This window comes from Poecilia reticulata, linkage group LG6 (assembly GCF_000633615.1).
Source record: "Poecilia reticulata strain Guanapo linkage group LG6, Guppy_female_1.0+MT, whole genome shotgun sequence".
NCBI classification, from domain to species: Eukaryota; Metazoa; Chordata; class Actinopteri; order Cyprinodontiformes; family Poeciliidae; genus Poecilia; species Poecilia reticulata.
This window is the reverse complement of record NC_024336.1, coordinates 22,653,241-22,673,157: the sequence shown is the minus strand read 5'-3', so window position 1 is coordinate 22,673,157 and position 19,917 is coordinate 22,653,241. Positions and strand designations below refer to the sequence as shown.

Below are 19,917 nucleotides of genomic sequence, written 5' to 3'. Positions count from 1 at the left end.
AAAACACATTAGAAGTGTGAGGCAAGAACAAAAAATAAGAAATCCAGCCCAGCTGCTCGGGAAGTCCAAATTCAACCAACWAAACAAATTAAGGCGGAACAACTATATGCAACCAAGCAAAGTGTCCCCCCTTATTTTAAGAGAGTTCATGTTCTGAGAACCCATGAAGAAGGTTTCTGTTTAAAGCTAATATATGACGAACTTCTATCATTGCTGAATGGCATCCAGAAGGGACACATGCRGCAAAGGCCCTGAAGAGGAATGGCTGGAATGAATGGTTAGAGGATGGAGATGAGATACATAAAAAGAAACAAAGAAACCAATGCAATGAATGTGGACTGGAAAATATGAAATCATCAACAAAGAAGAAAATTTCATCCATCAAAATATGTTAGCAAAAAGCTCAAACTGTTTGCTTGACTGTGGATTAAATATATTTAAACTTCACTTTTCTTGCATTTTGACTAATCTCTCGCACACAGAAGCGTGGTAGAACATGCCTTTGTCTGCTGGAGTTATGTATGTATGTATACTTATATGTTCACCACGTCTTGCTAATGACAGATGTTTGCATCCAAATTAGCTTCCTTACCGGTGCTAAATTAAAGGACAATTTGGTTATTTTTTTAAGAAATCCAGACTCAACTTAAGTTCAACTTGTCTAAAACACTTAAAGTGGTCAAAGCGAAATATTCTCACATTGAATAGAAATTCTTTAAAACACAGTTTGATGCTTATTGAATATTTATTATATTAGAGAAAACCCTAAAAATAGTTTTTAAGTGATATTTTTGGCAGTCGGTCCACCTTGGATAGGGCTCTGCTCGAAAACTGCACCTCTTACAGAAGTCCAAAAACAAARAAAACTTCCCTGTGGACGATCTAAGAATAAACTAAACATACTTGTTCTGTAAAAAGCCTYGAAATTACTTCATCTGTGATTGGCGCTATTTACATAAAACTAAATTAAATGGAATTGAATGCAGGTTAAAAGTTAATTAAACAAGACTCTCGTGGCTTGTGAGTTGTATAAATCCGTCTTAGTTAAGGTCTCCATAATGAAGTGTCTTTGCAGTAATAATGCCTGTACACCTTTCTCCTTCCCACAGAGCTGCAGTTATACAGAAAAGAACAGGGAACAGTGTGTTGCACTTAGGTGTGGACAGAGTTTGATCAACATGCGTACCATCTTTAAAGCATTAATGCTGGAGCCCCAGTATTTTCTTCATGAAAGCAAAAAGCAGGCGAGTAGAAACAGCGGATGTATGGGCACTGAGTCATGGCACAAGATGTGCCCTGAGGAAAGCACCATACTACAAGTCTGAAATTTGAGCTCTTTTGAATTTCCTGTCCCTGAAACCGCAGGACTTTGATAAGGTCCAGAGATTCTGCTAACTATTTTAAAGCCTTCTGTTATCTGTGAACTGAGCCCACCCAGGTACTTTTACAGGAACAACAAGTCCAGAAACACAAAGAATGGACCACAGATCAATCCCTTTTACTCATAATTGCAAATGGGACACAAGCAGTTTCTGTATGACCAAGCACAGACAGTCTTCACATACCGCCTGTGTGGTGCATTTCCCCCTCTTTATCCCCTCACACGTGCAATGAGTAAGCCAAGAGGAATTTCTGCCTTATATACTTAAAGGGGCAGAGACATTTTATCCAACGTACATTCTCTATTAGTAAACATGATTCTGGCTTTCAGCAAGTAAAAATAAGCACCATTGCAATCCATCTTATTCTTTGTGAGATAAAAGTGAACAGTAGCAAAATAGCTTCGATTTTCAAGAATAGAAATTGGAATTTGGGATATTTTCTTAAATATGTTTTCCAGAATATTTTTCATGAATACAGTGTTAATAAAAAAGTACCACAGTGGGCCACATTTGAAACCCAAAATGCATCTTGAAATAAGGACATAAAGAAACAGCTAATTCTTTCTGTGATACTGAAAGTTTTTTTTGTTTGTTTTGTTTTTCGGTTTCTGAATTCTAAACTGAAACAGCAAACTTTGGGCTTTGGACCTCATAGCATTAAGGTAACACTTTCAACACAGCCCATCTCACAAGTCCCTTTGCAAGATACGGCCAAAGAATGCTGCTGGGTACTTATTTGGCATATGATCTACTATTCATAGCAATACAACAGATTGCATTAATAAATAAACAGCCAATGCTGTCCAAACGTTATCATGTGGCTTTCTTTCCACTACTGCATGCAACAAGAAAGGCTGTTTATTTTCTATTTTTGTTCAAAGACAACGAAGTAACTGAAAGAAAAAGGAGACAACTTTTTTTTTTTTTTTTTTTTTTTTTTTACATTTTGGTCTACAGCTGCAGCCACTCCTTGCACACGTCAGACAGCAAAAGACGTAAAACAGCAAATGCAATTGGAGTGAAAAGCCTATTTTTTTCTTAGCAACAAATCTGTATAACTAGAGATGCATGGGGTATATATGACTGTATATACAGTACCTCCAKCTGATATATAGTCATATTCAAAAAATTCAAATAAAAATCAAAGTTCATGTATTTCAGCAACACAGCTCACAAGTAAAACACATTATACCAACTAATTACACGTAGACTGATGTTTTAAAGCTTTTTTTAAGCCTGATGATTTATTGCTTGCAGCTAATGAAAACATGACATTTAAGATTAGAATATTACATCAGACCAATAATAATAATAATAATAATAAACATTCTGACTGCAGAAATGTGGGTCTATAATGAAAATTATGTTTGATACCTCCTTAAAGGTTGTAATTTTAACAAGGCACTTTTAATCTGACAAATAAACCTCATCGGAACCCGTTTTAATTTACTGAATACAACTGTAGTTAAATCGGGAGAACAGAAAAGACRAGAACAAGTCATGGGCCAGACATGCTGTCTGCTTCCATTGTCTTAAAGTATGTTAATGTGCAAACATACTGCTTATTGAAAAGAAACACGTTACATAAGTGGTATTCTTTTTAAATGAGATAGCCTTAACTGGATGTGCCCTCCAGCATACCAAAAGTTAATATTTGATTCCATGAAGAAGAAATGTGAGCTCTGTGAGAACTTGCGAATCAGGGAATGTGTGCCTCCCTGTGGAGCTATGAAGACCAACCAGACCTGAAGCAGGCCAGGCATATAATAAGACACAGTCTGCCCATCTGACTAACTGTCACAAGTCTTTTGTATTTATTTATTTATTTATTTATTTATTTATTTGCTGTGGGTAAAATACAGACACAGGCCATACACCTTTTAAGCCCTTTGAAAAACATTAAAAGATTCAGGGGCCAGTCAAACAAGAGCGGGAGAGAGAACATCTCTGACTAGTACACAGTGAAGATATCTGACAGCCGAGGTTGTTAGCAGCCTCTGATAAGCCCTGCGGAAAAGAGTGAGGTGAAAATAGAGCAGGAAACACCAGCAGAACCTCTGACAAGGACAATCAGAGATGAGGCTAAGTGAAGTGGAGAGGAAGAAAATGAACAGACACAGTGGGGAGAAGAAACGGCACTGGAGTTAAAGGAGTGGATGTTTCAAAAGGAAGAGGAAAACACGAGCAGGGAAAGATTGTTCTCAACACACAGAACTGCCTTTCACTCATAGACTGCTGTTGAGACTGTATACTTGACATTTGTCTGACATTTTGCCTTTATGCCCTTCCTCCTGTGTAGAACTTCTCAGAACGGGCCTCTCTCCGCATCACTGCTTGCCTCTAAGAAGTGCCCATTTCTCCAGTCTCCATTTAGCAACACAGCTGACTCCCACACACCTTTATCTAACATTAACCTGGAATATTCCACTCGGCTCCACATTAAGATTAACATTCCCTAATCTAATACAAACCAATAACGTCTAAAGATCAGAAGAAAATGAAAGAAAAAAAAAACTTTTTTTTTTTTTAAGCTTCAAGTTTTCAACTTGAAGCCCCAGAGGCTACTGTAGTTAGCTAGCAGACAGCGCTCCTCCTCATGTAGTGTAATTAAAGAGAAGACCGGGCTGTATTGACTAGAAAACCACTGCATGCCCTTGAAGGAACATCTGTACCGGAGAAAAACAAGGCAATTACACAAAGGGGTAGAGAGGGGAGAAGAGTGCTCTACAGTGGGAAAGTTCCAAGAGAACACATCATACCTTAAAAAAAGAAAGAAATAAATCCCAACACAAATTCTAACATATTAAAGCACAACCCAGTTTGGTTTTAGCTTCATTCTGCCGCATTATTGCATGAAAAATGCTTCGCACTGCCTCTATGCCACCCAGCCCTATTTTTTGTAACCAAAGTGTAGCTTCCTGAAAAACTTTATCTGCGGTCTCGATACCTCAGGGCTCTCCAGATGAATGTGTTTACCCTGAACTCAGCCAGGCCCTTTGAGAGAGGCAAGCTGCTCTAAACAATACTCCTGCTCTCAGGTCTGTTGTGTGAGGAAAAACTCAGCAAAACACCACAAAACCATCAACTGTGCAAAGAATAAAATTGTGTGACTACACCATTCACAATGTGGCAGTCTTTATGAAACTTTTTTTTTTTTTCGTTTAACAAAGAGATTTAAAAACTTTCATTTTACAGGGTCAGTTGTGCACGAATTGAGCAGCTGATAACGTTGCGGGAAACTCCCGATAGGTCAACCCGTCCAAGAATAAACACAGACAAACAATAAACGTTGCAGAGAAAGATGTGGTCACAAGGGGAAAAGCGCAGGTTTTATTTCCACTATTTGTTCTGCAGGTTCCCACAGAGACCCCGAGTTTGTTTGTGAATCTAAACTGACCATGGGAGCTGCACACAGGTCTTAAGGACAATAAAAAAAAGAAAAATATGATTTGATCCTTTGGTGTCCGAGGCAACTTATTCCCACTATTATTTAACTAGCAGTGCCTTACAAACACTTCTGCACCTTTTGTCAAGTAACAACTACAAACCTCAGTGTATTGGGTTTAGGTCAACAATCTTGCCACTCATCTATGGAGGTCAGATCTGTGGAGTGAAAAACTACTGGCTGTCCTTTCAACTGCTGTGGATCTCTGCAGGTGACTAAAACATGTAATTGGTTACACTTGACTTTATTTTAGGGTATTAGAGTAAAAAGGGTTAAACACTTTTGAATGTGATTCTTTTCAAATGTTTACTTGTAAATAATTGATCCTTTTACTTCTGAGTGGCAACTACTACACTATCGGATAAGACTCAAATAAAATTAATTGAAGTATAGCGTTGTAGCAAAATAAAATCTAATATGGATTAAAGCATATTAATACTTTTAAAAGTTAATGTAGCTGAGAGAAATAATGAAAGCAGAGTATAATTTTACATAAATATTGTTTATAACAGAATATCTGTATCTTTAAGTTTTGGCGCTACATGTCTGCTTTGACTCCACATTTGGTACTCAATGTCAAACCTAATACTGTGTCAGAGATGTGTGTCCACATTTATCACCTTGTGCAACAAGCAGTTTCAATGTACTTTCACACTTATTCAACAAGTTTTGTTGAACTTAAGGCATAGGTTTTCCTTGTTCGGATGCTATCAGTGTACAAAGGTGTCCATTAATATTATCTCTATTTGCCTTATTTACTGTTATATGACCTCCTTCTGAACTACTTTAATGAAAAGTGGCCAACCCCACCACTGGGCTAAAGTTCAACGAGGACAACCCTCCCCCAGATCCTTCAATGAACCCCTTTTTTCACAAATTTCTAAATATCCCTCTGGCAAATATTTAGCTGACATGCTCCAGACTGCTAGACTACCTMATTTCTTGGCAGAGTTCCTTTAACCTCAACCAAGTATGTCTCTTTAATACCTGGTGCTGTTGTATTGCCGCCATCCTTTCCTTCATAAATAGCCTGATCTWAAGAAAAAGTCTCTGCAATGATCAAAGAGGAAAATGTTTGTACTGTCTGACCAAAACAAAGAACAAAATCTCTACCTAGATTCATTGGATGAAGTGTTGAAGTTGYGTGCAATTGTAAAATGTCTGAGAGGCAGTAAATTTCAAAGATCAAAGTAATTCTTTAATTAAAAAAGTAGAAATTGAATTACCTTTCTGACAATGCTTTGATGTCCAGCAGCGGTAGTCATTGTTGCCTTTGACCAATGTCCTCTGACATGTAGGGTTATCCTCCATTGTGCCYGGGCAGACATCATCGCACTCCTTCGACTCCTTGTTCCCAGTTATAACATTATTAACATTGCTGTCCATGATCAAAGACCAGTCCACCGAGTCAATGAAACAGAGCTCTGGGTTCTTTTCAATCTGCACGGTCCCACGGGTGATGTTCATCAGGTTGTAGAGGCCAATGTCCTTCAGGTTGGTCATCTCATAGATCACCAAAGCGTTTCCATACAAGAGGTTACGGCCTCGAATGACGCTCAAGTTGGGGAAGAGCGTGCTGAGGCTATCCAGGCCAGGAACGCGGAACAGCAGCAGATAGTCGGTGATGACRGTCAGCTTCGGGAAGCTGAGGGTGCGGAAGACCTCCTGGTTGATGGCGCTTGTCCTTTCGTTGATTAAAACGATTTGTAGGAAACCTTCCAACACTGTGCAGTTCTCAAGAGCCTGGAATTCACTTATGTAATTCCGGATGTCAATACTCGGGCTACAGACTGAAAGAAAAAAACAAAAAATAAATAAATAAATACATTTCTGAATTGATGACTGACAGAATTATTAATAAACGTCAAGCATTCTACACGTGTAGCAAAAAAATAGGGTCCTTATACATYGTTTTATTGCAACAATTAAAATCTCTAAAGTTAACAACTATTTAAAGACATTTTTTGAATTATGGATGGATGAAAGGACAGACAATGAATAAATATTTGGATGATGAACTAATAGAAGGATGAGTGGATAATGAGCAATGAGCCAACAGATTGATGGACAGAGGGAAGATAAGAGGTATGGCTGTGGAACAGGATAGGCCATGCAGGATGGATTTATTTGTATAAATTATCTGTCTTTCCATCCATTCCAGATCTGGAACATTCTTAAAACAAATTCTGCACTTTCCCAGCCTTTTCAGAAACACTGAATAAAGATAGTAAAAGCCATTTGGCCAGATTTTAAATAAGCATGTGTTCATTGACCAAAAATAATAATTTCAATAATCTTCTTGAAGCATATAATCTTTTTATTCAAGATAGTGAGCCTGACAGAATGTTTTCTCGCTTTCTGGAAGCGTGTGTGCTGCGCTAGGACATCACCTTTCAACACTCTGTTAAAAAAAAAAAAGAAGAAAAGGTTAGTTCGTCCTCAGTAATGAGAAACTATTACCAGAGTACAGAAACTCTCACTTATTTTCCCACTGAGATRCACAAGTTAATATGTTCAAAACTTCTGTTTTGTATAACCTCAAACACAACACCTGCGTTTTACAGTAAAATGCTTCGTCTTTCACCTCAGATAACCTCAACGTGTACATGAGCCAATTCTCCGAGCTCGGAAAACAACACTTGAAACCACAGTTCTGGGAGCGCCCACTGACAACATTCACATGAACCTTTTATTATTGATGACAATCAGCTCTGCCAGTAAATGTAACTATGCACCGCTACATCAAATGCAAATCTGTAACTTTCACACTTAAATAAACATAATCCTTACCCATAAAACTTAAACTTGTCTCGATCTGCCAGCCAAATTCTAGCTTTGGTTGTGCTCAGGGATGCCAGGTTGTGACATGATCGCTTCTGATGCTACCTTCCAARCACGCAGCGATGTGTGGACAAGTTTTGACAGAGAAGCAGTGACAAAGTTCATGCCAGAAGTCCCATAATAACAACAACAACTACATAAACGTTTGAGTTATAAATTGAATGCAGTGACATCATGCACTTTCCCAGGCATACCCAGTGATCCACATGTGTTCGCCATATGAAGAGACTTTTCTTTTAATGTTATCTCCAAAAACCCTACGACTACATTAATATAAACAAAAACAGATGACCTACAAATCATTCTAACCTTACATTTAAATTCATAACGGATCAGCATGACTGGTTTATTCACAAATGTGCTTCAAAGCAACCCCAATATTACTGCAAAGAGTGCTTTTTAAAATGTAAAACTTTTCCTTTGTTGCGCGTGGAAAATGTGGTATCCAGGATTACAACATATTTAYTTGTAAAACTACAGTTTTCTATTGATCAAAGTCCATTTCAAAATATCCTTTTCCATCTGAGAAGGCRATGGCCTTTCTAGGACTGTTTGTTAGGAGTTTCCCATCATTTCCTTAGATTAGCTTAGGAAATGGGCACATTGGTTTCCTGAAAGGTGCAATAAGTAAATATGACACATGGAGGAGAGACAGTGTCTAATGTCAATATTATTACCTTGCTTAGTTACTCAAATGAAACATTTCCAGTAAAGTTTTGTTGTAATTTATTTGAAGTTCTTGTAAATGGTTTCTCATGGCTTATTCAGACTTCTTCTGTGGTTGCCTCCTYTTTGTTCTGTTCCATCAGTATGAGCCATTACTGTTTTTGTAATCTTGAATTGTGGTTTCTAGGGAGGCCCATGAACGACTGACTGTAATTAAAACAGTGTCATCTAAAATATTGCTTTGCAATTACTCTGGATAATTGCAAAGTAGAAGGAAAACTACATGTAGGTTCCAATTATTACTATTTTTTTACATGGAAAAATCTGAAGTGGGTTAATCCAGAGACACTGAATTACCCACATTTTCCTTTCTGATCAGAATGTTAACTTAGGAAAGGTCACTTTCTGTATTATCTTGCCCCGTTATAAATGAGCATATACTCATCTAAAATGCATCTCCTGTAGTTATGAGATTGTAAAAGGGGTAATTAGTTTGAGTAAAAGAACAACAAAATATATTTTGTTGCTACAAGAGTAGAAATTGAATACACTTCTTATTACACCTTTTTGCYGTGCCACTCTTTATAGAATGACACATATGTAGCAAACTGATATTAGCTGGTTAATCAGTCGGCCTAGATACTCTGGTGGCCAGCCCACAGTCAGCTGCTTAACAAGACGTTTTAAGCTTCCCAGCTGTAGTTTTTATAAGAGGGATGACCGGAGCTTATTTAGTGTCCACACAATGACTGTCCATGTTTTGTGTCACCAGATTTTTTTYCCCAAGCAGCCTGTTATGTTAAATGTAAATAAGGGAGAGCGTAGCAGCCTTCTTTCAGCCAGCTGGGCAGCAGGGCTCAGCACCAGGTAGAAGAGGGAAAATTCTAGCTGAATTTTTTACGAGCTTCAAATTCTTTTAAAACTGTTTTCATATCTTATTTAGAGCAAGCGGCCCATGCCTGTTCTACTCATAGATTAAATTTGTGAGTGTTCTAATTTATCATTGTTGTTCACGTGTTTTTAAAGTGCTTGAATGAAGGAAATAGTACAAAATTATGAACTAAACCTGGCCTCTGTAACATTGCTCTTTGATAAATGTAGTGTTCCAATAAATGCAGATTTACCACCCTTTGTAATGACTAGGAACAAAAACAGCACATATTTTTAAGTCTTATTTTACATGATATCGCTATTGCAATTAGAAGAAACATCCAAATGTTAAACATTTTATGTTGACTTATTTTTATGACATTTACAATTTTATCAAAGTATTTTATCATTTTAAAATTATTAAYGTACAATGTTTTATATTRTTCCATCTTAACTTTTCACTTTAAATAATCTCCTATATCTTAGTTTAATACAAAAACTTTTTTTTCCTTATAACTCTGTTATATTTATTCCAACAACTTTAGTCTGTTAAGCTCAAATGTTGAACATTTAAATTAGTATCACATTTACCTAYCCTTTATTACAYAGTAAACAAAACATCATAAGTAGTTTATCTGTTAAGTGAAGGTGTGAATAGTACAGAGAACATTGTTAATTGTTGTCTAATAGGAGGTTTAGTGATTGGTACAGGAAATGCCTTGACATATGAGCTCTTTAGTTAAACCTGTTATGTTCTTACAGAAGCTTAGGAGGCAGCCGTAGTTACACTGCTGCAGTCCCTGTCCAATAAAACAGGCAAGTCTTCAAAGTATTTCTGTGATCCTTGTCATACTGCGGAGAAAAGCAGATAACTGAGCTTTTTTAGTCCAAAATGAATGTTGTACCCATGGATTGATTTTTTTTTGCACAACAATTGTAATGGAAGTCCCTTGTGAATTATGCTTCCTGTGGAAATACATGCATTCAATCTGCACATCAAAATTACTGATTGATGTGCTTTGCTTCTAACTTCTTTTTGTTTAAAAATAGAAGTCACATTGTTTATGAAGGGGATGAATGGGTAATATTTGCCCCCGGTGGGATGTTTCACTTGTCCAAATTTAGAACGGAAACAATTACTCCCGAAGAAAATAGTATTTGCTTTCTCCAATCAACACCAATGCCCCTGGGCTCCACATGTGAGCCATCGAGCTGCATGTCTTCTTTGTTTCATTGAGAATTTTCTTCCAGCTTCTCCAGCAGCCGGGGAGCGAGGGAGGAGGGGTGGAGCCACTCGAATACAAAGGCTAATTTGTTTGTTAGTAAAGAGAAGCTCTGGGCTCCACTTCCTGATGAGGGCATTAATAAAATCAGGGGGCGTCTGGCCAGCGGAAGATAAGATTTCAGCCAAGCCAAACTATGGAGAGGCCACACGGGTGCAGAACTCCTGCAAGCAGAAACTGCTACCTTCTGAATGCGTTTCTGCAAGTTGTGAAGACTCTTGAAAAAGCGAGGCTGGAATGGGAATACAAGGGAGAGGAATGACACAGCCTTCCTCTTTGTGACGCTCTTATTCTGCCCATTAGGCATGTTAAGTAGCAGGAATTCCAATCATTTTCTCACACAAAAGCTTGAGAAAGATTTTRCCTCCAACTAAGGCTGCAAGCTTTCCTTACTCCACTTGTTGCAACAACAACAAAAAACACTTAAATATAATGAAGTWACCATGATTACGTTACATAAAGACATATTTCAGCAGCCCTGTCCACACGGACTGATATCCTGCACGCATGTGTCTGTCTCTTCCTCCTGGGTCTCTTTGCTCTTCACACTGCTGAGTAAACACACATATCTGCACAGCGTAACGGGATCCATGGGCTCATGTTTATGATTGATAAACCCTGCCCCGGACCTCTGTGGAGATGTCAACACACAAACACATACACAAGCGCACCTGCATCAGCACACACACACAGGCAAACATGACCCCGCGCACCTTCGTTAAAATTAAACCACGACTAACAGCCAAAACTTGCTGAATCCACAGAACCTGCCCGGCTTGTAAATAATAAACTTTAWTTCACACTTAGGTGGAAAATATTACTTTCACAACAACGTTTGCTTGTTTAACTATTTTAAGAACGGATCTTATTTTATTTTGTTTATTTTTCAACTACTAAACTGTAATAGTTTGTGACATTTATAATTATGTTTTAGTTGGAAAAATTTGTTTTTATTTATTTTTTGTCAAACACAATGTTTTGTAAAAAATAGAAATTGAAAAACATGACATTTGGGAGAAAAATGTGTATATGAACAAGCAATCTGGAAACACTGAGATGGAGCTCTGTTTATTCCAGGAAAGTTTACTAAGATTATTCTTTAATGACGATCCTGAAGACATTGCAGTTATTTTTAAGCTCAGAAATTTGAGATTTAACAACACCTATAAAGAGGACATTTTTTAACCCTTACTGGATCTCAAACACATTAAATCAATGTTTAATCATGTCAGAAAGTTTGGTCTGTTAAGTTAATTAGTTGCATAAAATGACATCACTCAGGTTTTCTCTGCTGATACTAATTTTAAGTGAGTGGGGTTTTTTTTAAATCGCTAATGACCACAACACTTACAAACTCAGTGTTATTTCAGAAATTAAGCTGAACACATTAATCATAAAACAAAAATGAGCTGCAGGTTTTATTGATAGATATATATGTTTGAATCTAACAGAAAAGTAAGGAATAAGATGAATCTCTAACCTGTRGCTTATTTTTACTAAACTCGAAAGTGAATCACAGTTAATGCTGTTGGTTTATCAATTTATGGACCAAGAATGTTTGGGGTTTTAGGTTATTCAATATATTTAATGAGTTAGAAAGCAAAACTAGTATTGTTTTATATGTAGATTTTTAGATTCAAAACATAAATCAGACTTTTTTATTTGTTAAAGATTCCATGAAGAAAATTAAATCCACAGTTGTAATCTAAAATGTAGTTAGAGTAAATTTTTTTTCTCTCCAGTATTTAGAGCAAATCCATCACTGACACTGCAAGGCCACTATATCCACAGTATTCCTTGTTTTAGCTGCCAGGAATCACATAAAAACAAAAAATGAAAACTAATTAAATTCCTTGAAACCTTGAATATTGTTTAGAAAACAGGCGATTCCAACTTCTTCATGGCAGTGAAACCAAATATTTTGCTCAAAACTTTAGAGAGGAAAACGATTTAATTCCTACTCAAGACTTCACAATTATAAGGATATGGACATAATATTGTAACAATTTTCATTATCTTATTTGGGATGATTAAAATTAAGGAGAAAAGAAAATATAAAAATGATKATCTTTTTTGGCTATAAAAACATTATAAAACAAAAAACACACAAACAATGCCCTACAAAATCAAAGTTTCAATTTCAAAATAGGCTACATTACTGCAACACAAAATGTAAGCAGTATAAAAGTACATCATTGCACTGGATCAACATATTGCATATTAATATATTTTTTAAATATACTTCCACGGGATGTTATTATGGTAATGCTTACTGCATTTACCAGCAGCAATTGGAATCGAGGCAGAAAGCACTTGTTATGCATGTCACATCAACTCGCACCTGTCACATCAACCGGCTCTAATCCACCGCATACTGGAAGTCATCTGACCAGCGTTCTGGTGGGCCACTTCCCCTCAGTGGACCCAACTTCAAACACTGTGGCTCAGATATCACCGAAACCCCAAACAGTAACTCTACACTCCTCATCATAACAAGTCCCAAACAAAGACTGCCTCTCACTCAAGTGGGCAGGAGGCGAACAGCATTACAAGCTGCAGTGACCTGATTTCTATGAAATAGTTGCTTTGACAATAAATCAATAAGGAGAAAATGCATGGAGGCTGACAGAAGTCAGACAAAAAGAAGAAAATAAAAACTGTTCTATTCATCATTATGTTTCTATTACATTACTTAGCACTTTCAGGCAGGTTTTTTTTTTTTCAAAATCACAAAAATATTAAGTTTTTTCCCCTAATGAAAAGCTATTTGTGGAAAGCGTGAAGTAAGACAAGCTATTGAACAAATATTAAGGTGTTATAATCCCCAGAATAAGCTAGTTTATAACAATTAGACAAATGGAATTACTCAGGATCCCTTAATCTAGAGCTATATAAACAAATTTACTTGTCGTTTATCCTTATTACAACAACTACAAACCACCAATGCCCTGACTTATAGGATGCAACTGAAGGATTTGTGGTAGAGATGCACCGATACAGGTTGGCTGGTGACAGCCAGATCAAATGTACAAAGACTTTGTTTTTCACTTAAACAAGTCAGTGAATGCATCATATCAGAGGCGATTATTAGAGCAAAAACAAACCTTCAATGTAAGTTTTTAATGTGATTTAATAGACTGCATAAATAAATAGCAACTCGTCTCAAACACTTCAGAAAAGTCTGTTCGATCTTTCATACTTATTTCATATTTAAATAATGTACGCTGAATTAAATCAAAAGATGTAGACAGAATTAAAGTCAATTACATACGTTACAATTGGATCCCGGTCATAAAGTCGGTCAAGCTGAGTTTATTGTACAASTTGGTAAAAAGAAAAAGGTCYGGATTTAAAGTAACCCAGCAAACTATATTGATTCACTCAGTCTGCAGCTACCAAATGTTTATACATTTGATTTCCATCAGAAAGCAGAAAAATAACTTCATTATGTTTTTATCAAGGAATCTGAAATCGCCCCAGAAAACTGCAATCACTGCATCTCAAGATGGCATTATCTTTGAATGTTTTTATGTGCAGACACCACTTATTTGATAAGACAGGTGGCGTGCAGTCGAGGAGCCAACATTTACAATCATCACACAAATTGTAAAACACTCTACAGGCTATTAAACCCAGAGCAAACGATGATRCGCACGCGGTTGGATGGAAAAACTATAACCGAACAAATACACTGACATGCCACTTGAAATACAGYGTTTCATTAAAGCTGCGCAAACCAAACCTCAGCTGGCAGGCCGGAAGAGCTACGGGACAGCGTTTTCACTGGATGCTCACAAACTAGCCCACTGACACACTTTCACATTCATACCCAGGGGCATTCCACTGACTCAGACTAACACACCGAGTTATACACAGTAATCACAGAGATAGRMGGCCACCCAGCCAGCATGGAGGTCTTATGTCACCACTGTCACGAGGCAAAACGGGGCACCTCGGATGACAGTGGCAGCAGTCATAGCTGGGGTACGTGCYCTGCCACAAAACGGAAGAGCCGACCCGCAACAAGCCCAACCCAGGAGGGAAAAAGTCGGACAGGAGAAGAGTACCTGTCAAACAYGATTCCCAATGACGCTTGATCATTTGTCTTTGCCAATCCAATGTTCCAAGGTGACAGGAACAGGAACATCGTTGTGGCCTCGTGAGGCAGGACAGAGAGTGCCTGTGCTCTCACAACCCCTGCACCAGTGCTGCTGGTGACAGTTTAAGAGCTGCAGGTGGAACTGCCAAGTGATGAGGTTTAGAGCAGCTCAGAAACTGAAATCAATAAAACCAAATCCGAGTCTCCTGCAAGTGTTTTATGTATGATTTCCAAACACCAACTATGCTCCCAACGGTCTCTCTCTGCTCTCTTTTAAGAAAAAAACAGCTACATACTTGAAAGCTGTGGCGTGGAAAGTCTGTTGTGGTGAGAGTTAAAAGGGGGCTTAATTACATTTTATTGGTGCGGACAGATTATCAAAACGAACAGAAAAATTTGAACCCCAAATGGAGCTCTGAGAGGTTTGTGATTTTCCGCTAAGTGATGACAGCAGCTGGAAATTCTGACGCTCTCCAGCCCGAGTAAAGTAAACACCATCTACAAGTGGTGAATCAGTGACACAGATCCTTATATTCTCTGCAGGCTTTTGTCACCAAAGTTTCTGTGTTCTGGAAGGTCTGATGTATTATACAGCACAGAGGCTCGAGATCTCAGAGCGACTCCCTCGCTCTGAGCTCTCCCAATTGCACTCACAAGCCTTTCAGGGAGCTCAGAGAGGCTCAAAGAACATGGCCAAGGTCGGGCCACTGGTCAACAGGGATGMAATCATTTTTTTTCTCTTCTATTTGGATGCTAATATATGTTATTCTGCCTGTCCCCTTCYCATACAAAGATGTTTCCACTTTAAGTAATAAGGGAATTGATGTGATGGGGTGTGGAGGGGCGGCATGCAGTGTCCATGTTACGGACACAAGCACAATCTCTACGTTCAGGGCAGAACGATCCACACGTAGAGGTCCTAAATGAATAAGTAACGCCTGCTGTTGCATTAACATATAAAATATGAGTGAAAGTAAGAGGGAAGTCCTAATAACAGAGAGAAATGTAGCCTCAAAAAACTAACTGTATTAGTTAAAGAAAGCCACTGACCCACCAGTCCATCAGACCGATTGCAACAGATCTGTTTTGCCCTGATTGACTACGATTAATATTAGAATTTTTTTTCCCTCTTCATTGAATGCGTCAAAACTGAAAATAAAAACACAATTTCCATTTCAAAAACATAGATAATAGCAGCATGTACTTATATGCTTTTTTAGTACAATAGAAATCTGAAATATTAGGTAAATTCACTCCTTGCCATTTCTACATTTTCAACAATGTTTATCGGAGAAGTTAAATTGTACAAATGTAAACAATACTGATAAACACTGTTTATCAGCCTCTTTGCTAAACAAAAATTGAGCACATTTTTCTTCTGTCACATGTACATTAAGAAATAAAAACTATAATTGGTAATAAAAATATGAATCATCGTGGTCAGACCACAATCAAAACTGGAAATTGGTACTGGCCAGCACAATACTGATCGGCGCATTTCTTGCTACACTGACTCTAATAATTCAAAAAGAATCTGCGACTCATTTTTTCTCTTTTTTTATGGCATACAGTCCTAAGGGAAAAAAAATAAACTAAATCTGAATGAGCAAGAAGAGGCCTGACCTGTGCTTCCCGTGCATCAATGACTTTTTTTTTTTAAATACTGAATCAGGGGTGTACTTTTTGCCATTTGTCTAATATAGGGCTTAGAGGATGAAAAGCAAAATTAACAGATCAGATCTCAAAGAAAACCAATGATTAGTGTTGACCAGGGAAGGCTGATCGATGTATCCCTGATACTGAACATATTCAGATCAGACAGAAAGCAAGAAATTGGTAAATAATTGAACAGTTTCATTATAAATTAAATCAAATGGTTTTGCTGTGCTTCTTTTTATTTCCCAACTTAGCATGGTACAGTGCTTTGCGGTATGGGAATTGGGTCTCCTTTTGGTTTCGCAAATCAAGAGTAAGATGATGCCTTCTATCAGTTTTACAGCTAAAAGTAATGCTCTACAGCAATAAAATCATGTCCCAAATGAATAAACAGCCAGTTTTCTGCAAAGTCCTGCAAGAATTACAGACTTTTTAAGTCTCAACTTTCYCACCAAGTCATTTTAATTTAAAATATAAAACCTGTAGTTCACCATGATTTTATGGTAGATATTTCTACAGAGAATAGGCTTTAAATCTTTTGGAACACAATGGAGATATCGAAGAAGAAAGAAGGAATAACAGAAGGAAGAAGGAAAGGTAGAATACAAGAAACACAAGAAAAATACAATTAAAAAGGAAGTAAAAATGAACTCGAGGAAGGAAGAAAGGAAAAAATAAATTAAGCATGCAAGGAAGATAGKCTGGCAGGACAAAAAGAAAAGATGGACCTGGGGAAGTTGGGAAGAAAGAACACAAAGRAGTAAAGTAGAGATAACCTGTGGAGACAAGAAAGGAAATAAGAAAGATGGTAGGCAGAAATTAAAGAAGACAGATACAAGGAATAAAAGGAAAATAAAGGACACAAGGAAAGAAAGAAAGATGGAAGACAAGTCATGAAGTGACTGCATATGAACCCTGSACCACTCAAAAACGGTCAACCACTATAAAAGTGGGAGCCCTGCTTTTAGAAAGTGAATCAACAACTTGAAGAACTTAAAAACGTGCAACACGTTGGATRAGTTYATGTTTAAATTTGGCTTAGAAGGTGAAATCACGAAAACGTCCCAAAATACGTGATATCCCCCAGTGTTTTCTTGCTATTTACCAGTGTGACATACCCCGTTATAAAATGTTTCTATAACAAAGTCAAAAAATGTCCATGCCTCTGACTGAAAGCCACCATCCGTTTCTTAAGCTTAATTAGCACAGAGCACACAGTGTTAAAGCCGAGGTGGAAAACAAGCTGCGCTCTGAAGCTGCTCCAGTTTAAACATTTCATTGACTGACGCACAAAAACAAGAGGCTAACTAGCTTTCAGATATCGTTTTTAATGGAAGATAAGTGTAATTTTCTTCGCCTGTTTTTGTAGCCATATAAGAGTCCAGATAACTTTAAAACAAATAACAGGGTTAACAGGACTGTCTGAATTGGGGGTTTTGTTGTTGTTTTTGCGCAGCAACGCACTACGAAATGCAAAATGGCCACATGGTCGTAGTAACCTTCAGCTCTGCTCTCTGGATCCATCCCTCTGACTTCTGCGCGTTCAAAACAATGCGTCGGATGCGCCTGCTGTTGGATTCCCTCCCTTTGGGTTCAAATTAATAAGAATGCATGGGCATATAAAATAATACTGCGTATTTGGGTTATCTACAGGCACTCTCCGACACCGACACATGGTGTAAATATACTGCTTGAATAACAGGCGCGCGCCGCGGCTACACTGGCGTATTTAATTAAAAATAATCTTAAAATAATAATTTATTCACTGTTGACACATAAAAAGAACTGCTTACATTACATTGCTCACAAGGATTCCAAGCTTTCAGACATATTGAGAGTGGAGAAATAAATTAGAGCATTTACACTATCAAAACACTTACTCTCTCCATGAGTGGATCGCACGCAGACAGAAGAAAAAAACAGCAGCAAACCCCAAAACAAGGTCAGGCTACCCATCGATGTTTCTGCTCCCACGTTCATTATTTTCCTTTCACAAAACGCAAAAAAATTAAATAAAATAGCAGGTTCGTACACGTCCACCAGTCGCAAGAGATCCTGCACATTAAAAAAAAAAAAAAAAAAACAGGAATTGAAAAAATATAAATAAAAAGGAATAATAAATGTCTGTAGCCCGAAAGGCTACTCTTTAGCAGCTTCCAAATGTGTGTTTTTTTTATTATGTAGATCTACTTAAAAACATAAATAAATGCGATTTGATTGGAGAGGGGAGGCGTTTTTGATCGAAAAGAAAAATCCCAAAAATGCAGTCTGCTATTTTTGCCGATCACTGTACACTTTGGCTGGTGTGGCACACGGGCCAGTGATTTTCCTGGATAAATGATGGTAATCCCCATCTTCATTCTCCATCTCTTAAAAACAGCAGTGCGCCTCCAGTGTGTTAAGGCCTAGCGTGGACAATAAAAACACAAGTCTGCCTAGATCTTTTTTTTTTTTTCGTAATTTATAATTCCACAAGCAGCCCCATAAATCGTTCACAGCATTCCACTCGTGAACAAGGCTGAATGATAAAGAGGAGGGCGAAAAAAAAAAAAAAAAAAAACACACACACGGACAGATCCACAGGGGTGGTGGCTGAGAGGGGCTGAAAAATGAATGAAAACCCCCCGTTTTTTGCCTATGCCATCCAGCAAGCACAGGCTATAGTAAGATCCCCGCAGAGCAGTCCCGGCTCGGTTTGAATACCAAATTTCTCCCTTTAGCTCCTCTTGGACTGATCCCCTCCGTCAGACCGGGTTTGCAGCTGAAAGAAAATACCAGACTTGTGCCACGCAAGAGAATGGATCTCCAGCTAGACGACCTCGGCTGGGGTGGGAGGGAGAGTGTGGCCACGCAGTTGCCTTTTACGAGTGATTCTTCTTTTTTTTTTTTTTGCTCTTCTCCCCACACCAACGTAAAAAGAAAAAAACACAGGAAAGAAAAAAAAAGAAAGAAAAATAGTCCTGTTGCGCGTAAAATCCAGAGGATGAAATGGTTCAGACTCGCCCTCGGTTAGCGCAGGCTGTTGCGGGTCTCTGCCCCTCCGTAGAATCGCTGCTCCAAACAAGAGTCGGCGTCTCTCACACAGAAAACACATAGCTTTACGGATAAAGTGGGAGCGTCGTGAAAACCCGGAGTGGATAAAGATCCAGTTCCCCCCCCAAAAAAAACAAAAAAAAAACACCACGCCAAACGGAAAACAGCACAGGTACACTGAGGGAAAAAATACAGAATATCGTCAAAATATCCTATATCTTTCGTTGCTTATTTAAAAAAGTGATCATCATAGATATTCATTACAGATAGAGTTGAATATTTCAAACTTATTTCTGGTCATTTAAATGAAAACCCAAACTTCAGCATCTCTGAAAATTGGAATATTGTGAAAAGTTTAATATTTGAAATATATGGTGGCACACCTTAATCAGGTAACAAACTCAAAGCATCTGCAAATGCTTCATAGGGTTTTCTCTCTCAGTCTGGGTCAGTAGCGGACACAATGAAAGGGAAGATTCCTAACAGAAGACAGCCATCGACACTCTTAGCAAGAAGGCTAAGCCACAAAGGACACTGCTAAAGAAACTGGATGCTCACAGAGTGCTGCATCCAAACACATTTGTGGACATTTGAATGGAAGCAAAATCAATTCAGAAATTTAGGGAAACTTCACAAAGAGTG

At 37.9% G+C, this 19,917-nt stretch overlaps 1 protein-coding gene across 1 annotated transcript in view; it reads right to left on the bottom strand.

Moving 5' to 3' along the window:
* The window catches only part of igf1ra (insulin-like growth factor 1a receptor), an 85,252-nt gene extending 65,947 nt beyond the window's left edge, over positions 1-19,305 (bottom strand). Inside the window, exons 1-2 of the mRNA XM_008412387.2 lie at positions 18,123-19,305; positions 6,054-6,617 (exon numbers count right to left, since the gene is read on the bottom strand). Coding sequence (XP_008410609.1) covers positions 6,054-6,617; positions 18,123-18,222 — 664 coding nt within the window. The 5' untranslated portion in view covers positions 18,223-19,305. The remainder of the gene's footprint in view (positions 1-6,053; positions 6,618-18,122) is intronic.
* Positions 19,306-19,917: the final 612 nt, after the last annotated feature.